The following is an 18,101-nucleotide window of genomic DNA, read 5'->3' as shown; positions in this document are numbered from 1 at the left end:
CACACACTCCGTGTCTACGAAGCCATGCTGTTGTAGCACATGCAGAATGAGGCCTGGCATTGTCTTGATAAAGTAACCATGGACTTCCTGGGAAAAGACGTTGCCTTGATGGCAGCATGTGTCTCTCTAAAACCCCAGTATATGCCTCTGCGTCAATGGTACCTTCACACATATGCAAGTCACCCATGCCATGGGCACTGATGCACCCCATACATTGCACCTTTCACTTATAACAGTCTGGTTGGTCTTTTTCATCTTTGTCACAGAGAACTCGATGTCCATTTTTCCCGAAAACAAGCTGAAACATGGACTTATCTGACCACAGCACACCTTTCCACTGCCTTTCAGTCCATCTGAGATGAGCTCAGGCCCAGAGAACTCGGCGGCGTTTCTGCATAGAGTTGATGTATGGCTTCCTCCTTGTGTAAAAGAGTTTCAGGTTGCATTTCTGGATGCAGCAGCTGATTGCGTTAAGTGTCAACGGTTTTCCGAAGTACTCCCGAACACAAGTGGTTAAATTTATCACAGTAGCATGATGATCTTTCAGGCAAAGCCACCTGAGGGCTCGAAGATCATACATATTCAACAGTGGTTTCAGCCTTCACCTTTAGGCAATGAGATTTCCCCATATTCTCTGAATCATTACACAATATTTCACAACCACAATGTAGATGGTGAAAGATCTAAATACTTTGCAATCTTGTGTTGAGCAATGTTCTTTTTGAACTGACTGACAATTCTTGCACGAAGCTTGGAACATAATGGTGAGCCACGACCCATCCTTGCTAACAAAGACTGAGCTTTTGGTGGATGCTACTTTTTTGACCCAAACTTGATCCTCCAAAATGGTTTTATTTGAATATTCTATCAACTTTTCAGTCTTATTTTGCCTTTGTCCCAACTATTTTTTGAGTGTGTTGAAGACATCAAATTCTAAATTTGTTTATATTTACAAAATACAATTAAGTTGTTCAGTGAAAACATTGATTATCTTTTCTTTGTACTTTTGTCAGTTAATTAAAGTTTCAAGAGACTTGACAAATCACAGATTTTTTTTATTGCATTTTAGAAAAAATCCCAACTTTTATGGAAATGGGGTTAATATATGAATAAATATTAATACTGCATATAACAAGTAAATTGAGTCATGGAAAGAGTGATGAGAGATCTTCAAAAATAAAAGATGGCAGCGGTGGTTGTGGTTTCCTGATAATCACTATATAACAGAGAGACACTCAGGCAGTGTGACTCAGACATTCACACAGTGTGTGTGTGTGTATCTCTTTGAGGGACTTGTGTGTGCAGAAGAATCAGTAATGATGAAGTGCTTGTATCTTTTGTCTGTTGTGTTTCACGTCGCTGCAGGTGCGTGAAGTTATTTTCTATTTTCTATTACAGAAAGGAGAGAGAATATTAGCCAGTTCTTAGTTCAGCTGCTTTGTGTTTAGTTCATGTGGTTTCTGTCCAGACTGGGCTTACAGTAGGCCGTAGTTCAGCCCTCTTCCTGAACAACCAAATTGTCCAAAGACAGCAGTAATCTTTATACACAAGGTAAACATACACGTCATGTCTTGTGTTATAATCTCCTTATTTAGACCTGTTCAGCTTTGATCATGTGGATTTTTTCTTCCTGATTAACTTCAGTCTAAAATGTACTGATGAAGAGAGGTGGGCGAATGAATAAGGAGGAATCTACAGTGAGATTATTTTACACCCCTATAATACTTACAGTGTATGTTTTTACACATTTACTGAATTACATCTCTCACAATCTCTGTCTTAGTGAATGTATCTATAATAACTCATAAAGTGTAATAGAAAAGTTATTTTTCTGTAACTTGTAACTGTCACTTCTTCATTCTGGTCTTAGCTGTAAATAGATGCGTGTGAATTTCACACCTTTTTCTGCTGTCTCTCTGTCAGGGACCATCTTCACTTCCTGCATCATGACATATACATACATATACATACATATACATACATATACATACATATACATATATAGATATACATATATACACATATACACATATATACATATACACACACACACATATATATATATATACATATATATATATATATATATATATATATATATATATATATATATATATATATATATATATAGATAGATAGATAGATAGATAGATAGAGAGAGAGAGAGAGAGAGAGAGAGATTGTTTTTTTTAAATTAGTTACATGCCTTTATCAATACTATGTTCACATTTTCAAAACTTACAACAGCAGTCTATGTGGACTGAACTGTGTCACTCTCATTACTTATAAATAAATTGTTGTAAAATTAAATAAATTGATTTAAAAAATAGTAACAGCTAATTTCCAGTTTAGCGTTACACAGCTGTTCTGTTTTTGATTCATTACCATCTATACAAAAGGGGAACTCTGTGGATCTATGAGCAGTGTGGTGATGCAGTGGGTAGCGTTGTCTCCTCACAGCTCCAGGGTCCCCGCTTCAGTCCTGAGCTCGGGCTTCTGTCTGTGTGGAGTTTCTTTGCTTGTTCTCCCCATGTCCATGTGGGTTTCCTCTGGGTTCTCTGGTTTCCTCCCACCTCCTAAAATACACCAGTAGCTGGACTGACCCAGATAAATTGCCCCTAGTTATAATTGCGTGTGTGTGGTTGGTTGTGTTGCCTGCAATTGACTGCTCTCCAATTTCTTTACCTTCTGGAGCGTGGTCAAAGATTTGAAGTAACAGTTCAGTGAATCGATCGTAAGTTGAGGTGTGTTCCCATCCTTGGTTCCAGACTGCGGTCATACAGGTTAACTCCTTGCCCTTTTGAGAAGGTTAATAAAGTGATCCACCTTACATTGTTCAGAGAAATACAAAACATTGCAGAATGAACCCTTGACACTGAGCAGGGTCACCTGCATACTTTTCTGGGTGAGTGATGAGAGGGTGAGCCATGGGATAGGTTCCCGCTGTCTTGGTGCTGGCCGCTGCCGGTGTAGCAGACAGCTACATGACTTTGGCGATGAGCAGGGCTATCTGGTGTTGTTGCTTCCTGACCAGGTGGCTTTGAACCACAATCACCTGTTTCCAGTCGAACATTCCTGCTGCCACCATGTAGACACTGGAGTATACTGTCAGGCGACAGAGAAGGTGATGAATGCTTTTATTAAAAATAAAGACTGGCACACACAAACAAATCCAAAAACTCTTTCTCAAGGTCAGAATCCAGAATAAGGCCAAGGGTCAGGAGATATACAAACTTATACAAACAAATATTCTGAGTACGACTATAATGATGAAATAAGAAGAAAAAAAAAACATGGGTCAAAACCAGAAACAGCAAACATGACTCAAAGGCTTGGTACATCAGATGAGGAAAGCGAGCTGAACAAATCCTCCACAACGTCTATGTGTAGTGAGCGTGTTTATATAGTGTGGAGTGGTGATTGAGTCCAGGTGTGTGCAGTCAGTAATGGGGTGAGCTTGAGCGTGTAAACTGGGAGTTGGAGTCCATGGTAGCCATGTTTGAAGTTGTAGGTGCATTCTGGGAAATGGAATCAGATGCCAAATTCTGTGTTGACATGGCAGACACATCATCCTCTTTTGTGTAAGAAGACTGCTATACATGATCTTGTTTGGGACTTTTATGGTGAAATTTGAAGTCTCCTGTCTTCATGTAAAAAAAAAAAAAAAGTGTGAATGAGTGTGTAAAGACCTACCTGTTCACCAAGGACTTAAATTAGTCAGTACTTCATCCTGAACTAACCTCTCAACACTGTGTTTAGACTGATGGTACTCTTAGTCCCTGTCCTAGTCAACTAGCATGAGGATGTGTTTTCTGAGAGAGACTTCGGAGCACTTCTGTAACACACTCTGGATAAGAGCATCTGCCAAATGCCGTAAATGTAAATGCTAATGTTAATCTTTTTGTGCACACGTTTTTCAGTCTGCTTGATCGATATCTTACATGCATGTGTGTCTATATACAGTATGTGTAGTGAATATATATACTTTTTGTCACATTCTTGGAATGGCCATCATTTCATGATGTGATTTTGAATATTCTCTCTGAAATTTGTGTATTTTTGATTTACTGGAGTATATTCCAGTGTTTCTGAATAATTCCTGTTACATATACTGTAGTAGCTTCTATACAGATGTAATGGAACATATGTTTATGTAAAAATAAATTCAGTGATGTATCTGGTAATGCACTGTAAACCATAATGTTGTCTTTATTTAAGCAATCAAGTAATCACGACAAAACATTGCTTAAATTGTTGTGTTTTGGACCCATAAATCAAAAATCTAAGTTAATTTAACTTATTTACCTACAAAATAAATAAACTTAAGATTTCAAATGTTATGAACTTAAAATCATGATTTATTAAAATAGCTCACTCTGGTCTTTCTTTGATGTGATTGGCCATGCAATGATTTCCGCCTGGCAACAAGTGAACTAATGCACTGATTGGTAGATAATTATAAAAGGCGGTTCTCATGTCTTGTCTGTTGCTGGTACTGGTGCAGTGAAATTCATCATGAGTAGGAGAGACGATTCCGTGGGTGTTTATAAAGAAATGCCAATCATTTCCCCTACATATGGAGACTTTTGTGACACCCTGTATTTAAGTACATTTGAAATTAACACCAAGTTAAGTGAACTTAATTAGTTTAATTCACAGGTTCCCTGGTGGACTAGTAGCTAGCATGTGGCGCTCTGACTACCGTGACCCGTTTGATTCCTCTTCATTAAACTAAAGTACACTATATCAACACAAATTTAAGTGAACTTAGCAATTTTGGTACAGTCGACATGAGCACCAAGTTAAGTGAACATAAATATACAAGTTTTGGGAGACCCCATTACTCAGTTAATGGTGTACTTACAGTAAACGATCTGGTACTGTACCCGAGCACGTTTGACCCCCAAAGTCCAGTTCGTTGTGATCGTTCCATACCATTCCCAGGCCTGCTTGAAGAGTTGGACTCGGGCATGATTCACATCTAGTGTGCTAACTGTGGCCGAGCACGAAACTTGAAACATGATGTCAATGATGCGACTGTCGGCTTCCTCTGTAAAACTCTTGTAATATGTGCCGCATGATTGAAAATCGCTGCGCTGCATAATGCTGCGTTCACACATGCAGCGATTTTTGCACTACAAGTCGCCAGTCACTGTACTATGAAGTCACAGGTAGGCGTTCCTTCTACTGGTTGCCATAATAACATGGGTGGTGCAACTAACATTCCACTTTTGCCAACAAACGTTTTGACAACAAAAAACTTTTCTTACAGCTGAAATAAAACATTTTGGAGAGAGAGGATGTAAAATTCACCAGTATATGCATCGTATCCTACGAGATGAAGGAGAAGCGGTGTGTGCTCAGCCGTCTATCTGCAGCAAAAGCACAAGCGCCAATTAGCTTAGCTTATGGCCTTAATGCGTTTAAAGCAAAATAATAATAATGAAACACACTCTGGGTCACTCTCTGGACAGACTCCGGGTGTAGCTCCTATCTCAGTAAGTGAGTGTCACCATCAGGTTGTCATTCACTATCTGTTCGATGGTGACCGGGAGCCGGACTGCAGCTATTTGGCTGTGGCCTCCATGTTTTCTGGGTGAAGTGTCTGGCTTGGTGCTGCTCATTCCCGGGCGCTGAAGAAGCAACAAGCCGGACACTTCACCAAAGATAGGAGCTACACTGGGATTTTGCTCAATTGCAACAAAAAGGGAATGTTTCATTATCATTAATTAATTAAGTAATAATTTTTTTGCTTCAAACCCGCTAAGATTCTAAGCTAAGCTAAGCTAATTGGCTACTGCCACAATGGCGCTGCTTCTGCTAGTGAGCAGGGGTGGCCTTGGATGACGTGTGCTCAGTCTTCTTCACTCTCATTGGTAGTCGCTGCACCAAGTCGCTTAAGATTTGCATAAAGTTAAACTTTTCTCAACTTTGTCGTGTCACTGGACACGCCCACATCTGGTCACCAATGGTCGCTGTCGCGCATGTCGCTGGAAGTTGCCAGATCTCATTGAAAATGAAAGGTCTCCAGTCGCATTGTCGCTGGGAGTCGCTCTATGTGTGAACGTACCTTAAGTGATAAATCTATTAGGAATGTGAGAGAGTGACAATGTGTCACTGTTCCCCAAACAACTCCAAATAATCCATAATGATAATAATAATAAATATAGCTGCAAGCAAAAATTAAGGGGCCAAACACTGAAGAGGCTAAACAAGGAGCTAAACAAGCATGGCAGGGAGCCTCAAGACCAACTGCAAAAAAGAGCGGTTTTAGACATATGTATATGATTTTTGGCAAAATGGTTGAACGTTCATAAATACAATCGTTATATGATTTAATTGCTTATCATATTTGATCAATAGGTGACGCTGTGACCAAATTAATGTGATGTGGTCACTGTGCGGTTTCACTGACACACAAAGTTTGGTGTCAATATGCCAAAGCCTTGCAGAGACAATTAAGTATATAACAGTTAAGTATATGAACCATAACTTTTTGCTGGCATGGTCTGAAGATGATCTGAATCGAATTTGATGAAAATCGGGCCACCGAAGGAGAAGGAGTTCAAAAAAGAATGTTTTCAACGAAATTCAAAACAGCAGACAGCAAGTTCAATTGACCATGGCATCAATGGTATCATTGTTCTCGGCATGACTCACGGAATCTATCAAGTCCAGTGTCATTACAATAGGCCAGTGGTTCTCAACCAGGGAGAGATCGGAAACGGGGCGCAAAACACAGACAGGGCATCATTTTGGTACTCTGTGTATTTTATTGCTTTTCAAATAGAATGTGCATAAATGGAAAATACCCAAGTTATTGGAAACTGCCTTGAGTTATGTTAGCTAAGTTTTATTTTAATAATTCCCATTATTATCAACAGCAAGGTTGTTCACACTAAATGTTGTGTAAGTTTCAATCATTTACAGTGTGCATTCATTTGGACTGTTATTATATCCTGTGTAGTTTTTTTAATGAAACAATCATTAATGCTTGTAAATGATAGATAGATAGATTAGACAGGTAGATGAATGGGTAGATAGATAGAAAGATAGATAAGCAGATTATGTAATGACCCTGCAGATATAACAATGCTGTTCTATTTATTATCATTATTATTATTCATTTAATTAAAAATATCGGCATACCCAGCATACCTATTCATATTTCAACCCCCCAATGTTCAAACCAAATCTACACCCATGACAGAACATTATGGATGTGAGGACTTTTTTTTTAAGTGAACATAGTATTGAGAAATGTGAGTAAGTAATTGCAAAAAAATGGAAACTGATCAGTTTAAAGAAATCTATACATTGTGTAGTTTTACTGTCTCCAAGTAGTCTTTATTTTCAGATGTAGTTGTAACATGGTGTCTAATCACAGCTGTCTAACTACAAGTAGTTCTCTGGGATTTAAAAGAAAAAATACACACATGATCACAAGATAGTGTAACACACACAGTAGTTAGGAACTGGGCTGAGAAACAAGAGATTAGGTATTTAATGTACTGAAGCATACGTATTTTCATAAAATTTCATTTTGAAATGTTGTACTTCATATTGTATTCAGTAGATTGTGAGTTTTTGTATGTTTGTTTCTGTAGGCTGTGCGCTCTCTGGTGATAAACAGACAGATATCACAGGACACACAGGTGGTTCAGTGCTGTTCCCCTGCTCCTGCTCTGACCTGAACACCAAACCTCAGAGATTCACCTGATGGACCTACAGAACAGGACCTGCGACAGAAATATTAAATGATGAACACTACCGTGGCAGACTTCAGCTGTTTAATCACAGTTCTCCTGCTAATCTGTCTCTGCTCATATCTGACCTGAGAGAAGAGGATGTGGTAGACTACAGGTGCAGCACTGAGAAGGACCACAGAGACATCAAGCTTCATGTTAAAGGTAAAGTATTTAAATACACAATAAAAGTTGATATTCAGTGAAAACAGACTTGATCAGTGTTCAAATGAATTATAGTTACATATGTAACAAAATTCCTTCTCCATTTACCATAACTGAGGGTTTTACACTACGAGTCATTTTATAACAAAATATAAATCAAGTTATAAATAATAGTAAATACTGATTATGGATATCAGACTGGCCTGAAACTTTGGACTGGTATCAGACTGGATTTGACATATTTCTCAGTCTAATCTATGATTAATTTTGGTAACACTGTAGTGTTTATAGAGCTACATTACACCAGTATAATCCTTTCATTACAAGTGGCTTTCATAAACATTTATAAAAGCCTCAAATACATTTATAAAAGCTTCAAAATGTCTCAGTGTTGTTTTTATCAAAAAGTTTGTAGAAATAGATAAATAGAATTTATATGATAATGTGACGACATTAAAATCAATCTCATTCTAATTTAAAATCAGAGTAATAATACATAACTCTGTTTTACAGTGCAGTGATGGTCACCATGAAATCCTTCACTGTGTAACATAAAGCAAGTTTTCATGTCACCGCTTAGACCAATTTCCACGTTTGAGACACGTTACAGAAATGTCACCTTTGTCCATTTCTACACAATTTTACCCTCATGCATAAAACTATTAGCCACCGCATTACCGTTATGTGACACAGACAGACCAGAAGGAGACTGAGCTACAAACTGAGTTGTTCTAATGATCTAAAGTAAGTCATTACACAACCTTACCTCAACAGAAATCTATATCACTACACAAGGTCTTCTCTCAACTTGACATTTACATTGAGAAATGCAGTCTTTATATCAGCTGACACTTATTGGAATACGTTTTAATAATATCTTAATAATGTTTTACCTTTATTTTTAAAGAAGAGAAAATGTATCTGTTGAAGGTAAATTTTTTCATCAATGGCTGTGAACAAGCTTGACTATTTTTGGTTGTTCTTTAACTATTTAGTATTTGGCTATTAGATTATGAGTTCACGTCAGGGAAATCCCACCGGCAGGCAGACACTACTCGAACAAACACATGAAGCGGATGTTGTGGATAAAAAATGTCATAAAATAAACATAAGGGAGAAGAAGGAAAAACGGGCACCTAGACACATAGAAGCGGGATTAGGCGGACATTGACAGATTGGAATTACGAGCAATTTAAGAGCAGTAATAGTAAAAAAAAAGTCAAAAAGAAGTGTACGAGCTGAGGAGTGCTAAAAAAACACACACACACACACACACTCGTACAGTCAAGGGCGGGCAAGTAGACACAACATACATACACACACATGAATAACTTTAATAATATCTTATAGTAATAGAGAAACTCTATAAAAAACAGAATAGTAGGATATGCAGGACAGTAGAACTGTAATGATATTAAGAAGTTGGAAGTACAGTAAACCGCTTTTCAAGTAGTATAAATATATATAAACTAAGAAATATAGTGCAAATATGAAAATAAATTATAAACGAGAAATACAGGAAAAAAAGGAAAATATAACTTACTCATGATTCAGATGGTGAAGATTCTCGTCTCGCAAGGAAAGCCTTAATTTTTAGAGAACCATGAAGAAAGCCAGTTATAAGGGTGGCGGCCCCCCCCCTCGAGATAACGATAAGACCAAGGTCCCTCCCGGTTGTTTAGTCGTCTTGCTTACGTCATTTTTTTTACCTAGGGAATTGAGAATCCTGGTTTCTGACTACCTAGGTAAACGAAAGTCCTGGTTTTTGACAACCTAGGTAAATGAGAATCCTGGTTTTTGACAACCTAGGTAACTAGAAACTCTGGGTTTTTGTTTCCTGGGTTGTTGGAAATGCCTGGGTTCTGATTTTATGTGTAAATTAAAACCCCTGGTTTCAATTCTATGGGTAAGTGAAATAGGCCTTTTCTGGAAACCTATGGGTTATCTAGTGTGTAAATACAGTATAAATACTGGAGCTTAAGCTCAGGATATTGGGATCACTTCTGAGAATTCTCATCGGTGTGGATCTCGTGTGGTGGAATGGAACAATAAAGCTGGACCCTTGCTTCTTCTCACTCACGGCTGGTGTATTTTTTCCATCTCAGAGGTAGATGTGAGTATTGGCTTCTAAGTTGAATTTTAAATGTTTTTGGGTAATAGGCTAAATTCGAGCCAACACGGACAAGATGGGGAAGTCTCTCACCGCCATGATTGCTTCAGCTATGGAGAAGTTACAGTTGTTTACTGAAGCACAGTTTAAAACCCTGCAAGACAGATTAGATAACATTCAGAAGGAGTTGTCCAGCTGTTCAAATGCTGTAAGAGAATTGTGTGACAGATTTACCAGCCTGAGCAACCGAGGTCGCAAACTTGCGGCCTCTGAGGAAAAGAGGTCAAACATTTGATATGTTTTCTATTTTCTATTGTGAATAACATATGGGTTTATGAGATATGCAAATAAGGCGTAATCCAGGAAGTGAAGATGGTTACTGACAGAGGGAGAGCAGAAAAAGGTGTGAAATTCACACGCATCTATTTACAGCTAAGACCAGAATGAAGAAGTGACAGTTACAAGTTACAGGAAAATAACTTTTCTATTACACTTTATATGACTCAAAGTCAAATTAATTTATATAGCACATTTAAAACAACAAATCAAACTGTTGAACTAACGTCCATGACTGTAGATTTATGTCCGATTTTAGATTAATTGATGTATATCGCACTCTTCATCCCACTATGAGGCAGTACACCTTCTATTCCTAAACACATCAAAGTTACTCTAGACTGGATTATATTCTTATATCTTCTGCTTCATATTCAGAAATACACAGTGCTGTAATAATGTGCTCTATATCTGACCACAGTGTAGTCTCAGCTAAAATCTCTTCTGTGTCTGTCTAGCTGCTAATTCTCTAGTCTTAGTTATATCTGGTTTGTTTTCTTATAGTAATTATTTGTTTATATATTTACGTTAATGATATGTTATGCTCTATTTTAATGTATTCCTTATTATGCATAATGTGCAGCACTTAGTTCAACAGTTTGATTTGTTGTTTTAAATGTGCTATATAAATTAGTTTGACTTTGAGTCATATAAAGTGTAATAGAAAAGTTCTTTTCCTGTAACTTGTAACTGTCACTTCTTCATTCTGGTCTTAGCTGTAAATAGATGCGTGTGAATTTCACACCTTTTTCTGCTCTCCCTCTGTCAGTGACCATCTTCACTTCCTGCATTACGCCTTATTTAAACTGATCAACTTAAAGAAATTCTGTAGTATTACTCTCTCCAAGTGGTCTTTATTTTTAGATGTAGCTTTAACATGGTGTCTAACCACAGCTTTTTAACTACAAGTGGCTCTCTGGGATTAACTCTTCTCAAACAGGTACAGACAGATGAAGCCCCTCACCCTTTACGCATTCCTTTGTTTCCCTGAATAACATTTGCCCGTATTCCTATGACTTCCTGAAAATCATATATGGTGTTGTTCCTGTCTTACATTGAAATACTTCCTGTTTTATGCAAATATGCCCTTCCACCTAGCCAATCAATAGTTACCCCATTGTCTCTGTTGTGTGTGAGCATGATATATATACGCTGCCTTTCTTTGAATAAATGAGAGATCTTGCCATTTGAATTTCCTGTATCAGTGTATCATTTGGCAAACTCTCCCAAGCGCTTTTTGTGGGATGTGTGTAGCGGGGCGAGGGCGCGGCCTTTTTGTGGATTTTCTCTTTCTCTTTTCCTAAAATCTCAACCCTCTCTTCACAAATCCTAACAGTTTTCTGGGCGCTCATTCCGGGATATCAATTCACAATTCCTAACAGCATTCATATGTTTATTTAGGTCAAATTTCATCGAAAGAAAAGGCTACATGCAAGCATTAAGAAAATGGCACCTAAGACAGATAACAATGATGATACTATGAAGTAAGATAAAGCCACCACATGAGCAAATACTAACCCCATTTCCAGAACAGTTGGGATTTTTTTCTAAACTGCAATAAAAAGTAAAATCTGTGATTTGTCAACTCTCTTGAAACTTTAATTAACTTACAAAAGTACAAAGAAAAGATAATCAATGTTTTCACTGACCAACTTAATTGCATTTTGTAACTATAAACAAATTTAGCGTTTGATGCCTTCAACACACTCAAAAAAAAGTTGGACAAAGGCATGTTTACCACTGTGTTACATCACCCTTCCTTTTAATTACACTTTTTAATCGTTTGGGAACTGAGGATATTAATTGTTGCAGTTTTGCAAGTGGAATTTTAGCCGATTCTTGCTTGATACAAGACTTCAGCTGCTCAACAGTTCTTAGTCGCCATTGTCTGATTCTTCTCTTCATGATGCACCCTAGGAGACAGATCTGGACTGCTGGCAGGCCGGTCAAGCACACGCACTCCGTGTCTACAAAGCCATGCTGTTGTAGCACATGCAGAATGAGGCCTGGCATTGTCTTGATAAAGTAACCATGGACTTCCTGGGAAAAGACGTTGCCTTGATGGCAGCATGTGTCTCTCTAAAACCCCAGTATATGCCTCTGCATCAATGGTACCTTCACACATATGCAAGTCACCCATGCCATGGGCACTGATGCACCCCATACATTGCACCTTTCACTTATAACAGTCTGGTTGGTCTTTTTCATCTTTGTCACAGAGAACTCGATGTCCATTTTTCCCGAAAACAAGCTGAAACATGGACTTATCTGACCACAGCACGCCTTTCCACTGCCTTTCAGTCCATCTGAGATGAGCTCAGGCCCAGAGAACTCGGCGGCGTTTCTGCATAGAGTTGATGTATGGCTTCCTCCTTGTGTAAAAGAGTTTCAGGTTGCATTTCTGGATGCAGCAGCTGATTGCGTTAAGTGTCAACGGTTTTCCGAAGTACTCCCGAACACAAGTGGTTAAATTTATCACAGTAGCATGATGATCTTTCAGGCAAAGCCACCTGAGCGCTCGAAGATCATACATATTCAACAGTGGTTTCAGCCTTCACCTTTAGGCAATGAGATTTCCCCATATTCTCTGAATCATTACACAATATTTCACAACCACAATGTAGATGGTAAAAGATCTAAATACTTTGCAATCTTGTGTTGAGCAATGTTCTTTTTGAACTGACTGACAATTCTTGCACGAAGCATGGAACATAATGGTGAGCCACGACCCATCCTTGCTAACAAAGACTGAGCTTTTGGTGGATGCTCCTTTTTTGACCCAAACTTGATCCTCCAAAATGGTTTTATTTGAATATTCTATAAACTTTTCAGTCTTATTTTGCCTTTGTCCCAACTTTTTTTGAGTGTGTTGAAGGCATCAAATTCTAAATTTGTTTATATTTACAAAATACAATTAAGTTGTTCAGTGAAAACATTGATTATCTTTTCTTTGTACTTTTGTCAGTTAATTAAAGTTTCGAGAGACTTGACAAATCACAGATTTTTTTTATTGCATTTTAGAAAAAATCCCAACTTTTATGGAAATGGGGTTAATATATGAATAAATATTAATACTGCATATAAAAAGTAAATTGAGTCATGGAAAGAGTGATGAAATCACTCTTCAAAAATAAAAAATGAGACAGTGGTTGTTGTGGTTTCCTGATAATCACACTATATAACAGAGACACTCAGGCAGTGTGACAGTGTGTGTGTGTGGTTTTCACTTTGAGGGACTTGTGTGTGCAGAAGAATCAGTAATGATGAAGTGCTTGTATCTTTTGTCTGTTGTGTTTCACGTCGCTGCAGGTGCGTGAAGTTATTTTCTATTTTCTATTACAGAAAGGAGAGAGAATATTAGCCAGTTCTTAGTTCAGCTGCTTTGTGTTTAGTTCATGTGGTTTCTGTCCAGACTGGGTTTACAGTAGGCCGTAGTTCAGTCCTGTTCCTCAACAACCAAACCAAACACTGTTAAATATTTATCATTTAGAGTTTTAATTAACAACAACTTTATTTAGTTTTATAATATTAATAGGACCAACACATCTACAGTGAGATTATTTTACGTCCCTTTTTTTCTGCTGTCTCTCTGTCAGTGATCATCTTCACTTCCTACATTACACCTTATTTACTGTTATTTTTAAATAATTAGTTAAATGCATTTGTCAATACTGTGTTCACATTTTTTAAAAAAAGTATTATAGAAGTGAACATAGTATTTAAACAAAAGTATTTAAAAAATGTGTAACAATATAATCGTAAAAAATAGAAACTGATCAGTTTAAAGGAATCTGCACATTGTGTAGTATTACTCTCTTCAAGTGGTCTTTATTTTAAGATGTACTTGTAACATGGTAACACACACAGTAGTTAGGAACTGGGTTGAGAAACAAGAGATTAGGGGTTTGAGTCCAGCTGATGATGATCCACTACTGACCCTGTGTGTTTAAATAAAACTCTTCATGAAAAACTGGACAATTCCTTCAACCTCATGACTTGTTTTTTTCTCTCACCATCAGCTGTGAGCTTTATATTCACAGAGGTGAACATTTCCTAATAAACCAACACTAAAATATGGTACAATCCTAACTAAACTAAATATAAACAAACAAAAATAATGATCTGCTTGCTGCATGTACCAATTCTCAAATTATTCCAAACTGTATTTACATATGAACTAATAATATAGAAATGAATAATGTAATTTCCATATTTATTAATAATCATTCATTCAAAGTAGTCAGTAGTAAAACAGTCACAATTAGAGATTTTGGAATTAAATGTACTGGAGTATTTTTCTTAAAACTAAATTTTGAAATGTTGTACTTCATATTGTATTCAGTAGATTGTGAGTTTTTGTATGTTTGTTTCTGTAGGCTGTTCTCTCTCTGCTGATAATCAGACAGAAATCACAGGACACAAAGGTGGTTCAGTGCTGTTACCCTGCTCCTGCTCTGACCTGAACACCAAACCTCAGAAATTCACCTATTGGACCTACAGAACAGGACCTGCGACAGAAGTGTTAAATGGTGAACACTACCGTGACAGACTTCAGCTGTTTAATCACATTTCTCCTGCTAATCTGTCTCTGCTCATATCTGACCTGAGAGAAGAGGATCATGGAGTCTACAGGTGCAGCACTGAGAAGGAATACAGAGACATCAGGCTTAATGTTAAAGGTAAAGTATTTAAATACACAATAAAAGTTGATATTCAGTGAAAACAGACTTGATCAGTGTTCAAATGAATTATAGTTAAATATGTAACAAAAAAGTTTACTCCATTTACCAGGGTTTAGGATTTTACTCTAGAAGTCATTTTGTCAAAATCAAGTTATAAATAGCAATAAATACCAATTATGGGTATCAGACTGACCTGAACTTTGGAATGCTATCAGATTGGATTTGACATTTCTTGGATTTGACTATTTCTCACTATAATATGATTTATAAATAATAAAGTAGATTTTCTCTTTGCACAAAATGACATCATTTATTAACACTTGGAAGGGTTTCATTAGCATTATGTGAACTACTATAAAAATGTACAAATCATATTCTGGTGAAGGTAAGATGATTATCTTCATTCTGTTTACAAATATATTGTATCTAAATCCAAAACACTGCATACAATTATATACAACATCAAAATCTGTAAGAGAAGCTACAGGGGCATAGAGTTCACAAATCTGTTTCATAAAAATTCAGAACTGTGTTAAAAAACAATGTTTCAATGGCATTACATTTAAATTGAAGGATGATGTAAACTTAGTCAGTTAAGAACTTAGTAAAGAACAGTCCAATAGTCTGATGCAGCAGGTTTAACTGTGTGTGTTTGTGTGTGTCTGTGTGTGGCTTATTTTTGGTTGGATGTGTACGGAAATTCATTATTAATCTTTACCTATTTTTCATCAGCCTTATGTGTGTGTGTGTGTGTGTGTGTGTGTGTGTGTGTGTGTGTGTGTGTGTGTGGCTTATTTTTGGTTGGATGTGTACGGAAATTCATTATTAATCTTTACTTATTTTTCATCAGCCTTATGTGTGTGTGTGTGTGTGTGTGTGTGTCATATTTTTGGTTGGATGTGTACAGAAATTCATTATTAATCATATACTTATTTTTCATCAGCCTTATGTGTGCATGTATGTATGTATGTATGTATGTATGTATGTATGTGTGTGTGTGTGTGTGTGTGTGTGTGTAAGGAATGCACATGATCATACTATGTATGAATACATTCTATGTGAAAGAATATTCAATTAGCTATGGCCAAAATATTTAAACAGGTGTATTTTGTTCTGATTAGTCAGGGGTATCTTCTGTGTGCGTATGCACCGAAACCGGAATTAAAGTTTACTACTGATAAACTGGTAGTCTTTAACTTCGTCTGTCCAATGACATTGGTGATTACCTTTTTTGATCTAGGCCTGTCAAAATCAATGATTAATCTATAGCTAAGAATATGGAACAATAGATATCTTTAACTACATCTGTCCAATGACGTTGGTGATGACCTTTTTTTGACCTAGGCCTATCTTCTGTATGTGTGTATGTGTGTGTGTGAATGCACCGGAACCGGATTTAAAGTTTACTACTGATAAAATAGTAGTCTTTAACTACATCTGTCCAATGACGTTGGTGATGACCTTTTTTGACCTAGCCCTATCTTCTGTATGTGTGTGTGTGTGTGTCAAAATCAATGATTAATCTATAGCTAAGAATATGTAGTTAAAGATATCTATAGATATCTTTAACTACATCTGTCCAGTGATGCTGGTGAAGACCTAGACCTGTCAAAATAAAATATGACTGATTGATCATGATCTTGACCTTGACCTGAGAGTAATAATATGTATCTTTTTGACCTTTGACCTAGACCTGTCAAAAATAAGGTTACAATATATACAAACTATCTCTCTCACACATCATTCAATTCATGTGGAAAGAAAAGTAAACACTTTGCATTTTGATACATTTTGTTGAAATTTTCCCTTGGGGATCAGATCAAGGCAAAGGCAGTCATTCAGTCAGTCTGTCTCTCTGTTTGTTCACAAGTTTTCTGATTCAAATAAGTAAATGTTTACTTTCACTCATCAGTACTGAAAAAAAAAGCTTTAAACATGGCTCTTTGTTTTGTTTTACTCAGTATTATTGTGTGTGAGTTCAAACAGCACAGCATGTCTCCTCACCTTACTAGAGAAACCACTTACAAACCACTAGAGGTGTGATTTCTGAGGTCTTTTCTCTTTAGGAAGAAGATGTGGAGAGGACGTGATGACTGAAGGACATCAGGACTGTGAGGGAAAGTCGAAGGATCGGGTTAGTACACGTAAAATAACAGTTATTACAGATTACACACATGTAACACACATGCTCTCATTGAACAGTGAGTTATAGGAAAATATCTTCTGCTGCTTCTATCAGAACAACACATGGTGTAAAGAAAGAAGTCAGATTTGGAGGTTTTTGTCGTCTTTACAGGATTTTACTTGCTTCTTAGAGTCAACACCAACAGCCACAGTATTGTCACTGTTTGTGTGTTATATGTGTAATTTTCATGTTCTGTCTTTCCACAGCCTGAACCTGAAATTGTCACTTTCTGTACTAAATAACACACGAACACAGCCGGAGCAGCACGAGTTCAGATCAACGCTGGAGAGAAAACTGAATATAGCAGCATCATAACAATCTAATCCAAAATAAATATAGACACGTTCTCAGATATTATAGAATAATGCTGAAAACATGTATTAAATACACACCATGGCCTAGCGCAAGACTCACTCTGTTGGAATTTTTGTAAGTATGTGAAATTTTGCTATTTAAAAAAAAACAGATTCAGATATGTGCGTGTGCGTGTGTGTGTGTGTGTGGGGGGGGGGGGGGGGGGGGGGTCCAGATAATTGTGTTCTCTTCACCTTCATTTATATTAGCTAAGGGTATTGTTCTGCATTCACTTTGTCTATTAATCATTAAAAAATGCTGATGGATAATCTTGCAAATTATATTTTGAATGTTATTTTATATCTTATGTGTACCATTCTTATGTATAGGAGATTAAAAAATAAATTCTCTAGGAGACTTTTGCATGAATAGACTGCTATAGAAGTTCTTGTTTGTGACTTTTTAAAACTTTGAGTAAGAATAAAAAAGGAGGATTGTTGAATCTGCCTGAACTGAATGTGTATTTCTATTCTTTCCCCCTAACACTCCTTACAATTTGTTCACTTTTTTTCACAATTAGTTAC

At 36.9% G+C, this 18,101-nt stretch overlaps 1 protein-coding gene and 1 long non-coding RNA gene across 2 annotated transcripts in view; one reads left to right on the top strand and one right to left on the bottom strand.

Annotated features, from left to right (window-relative positions):
• The window catches only part of LOC108280158 (uncharacterized), a 38,059-nt gene extending 20,323 nt beyond the window's left edge, over positions 1-17,736 (top strand). Inside the window, exons 5-6 of the mRNA XM_017494978.3 lie at positions 17,105-17,172; positions 17,430-17,736. Coding sequence (XP_017350467.1) covers positions 17,105-17,172; positions 17,430-17,465 — 104 coding nt within the window. The 3' untranslated portion in view covers positions 17,466-17,736. The remainder of the gene's footprint in view (positions 1-17,104; positions 17,173-17,429) is intronic.
• LOC128635215 (uncharacterized) lies at positions 7,703-9,888 on the bottom strand. The gene is made up of 2 exons (XR_008398138.1): positions 9,454-9,888; positions 7,703-7,739 (listed from the first exon to the last, which is right to left on the bottom strand). It is a non-coding gene; the product is annotated as an uncharacterized LOC128635215 (long non-coding RNA).
• Positions 17,737-18,101: the final 365 nt, after the last annotated feature.

The sequence above is a fragment of the Ictalurus punctatus genome, chromosome 2 (genome assembly GCF_001660625.3).
Source record: "Ictalurus punctatus breed USDA103 chromosome 2, Coco_2.0, whole genome shotgun sequence".
Lineage (NCBI taxonomy): Eukaryota > Metazoa > Chordata > Actinopteri > Siluriformes > Ictaluridae > Ictalurus > Ictalurus punctatus.
This window is presented reverse-complemented; position numbering and strand designations above follow the sequence as displayed.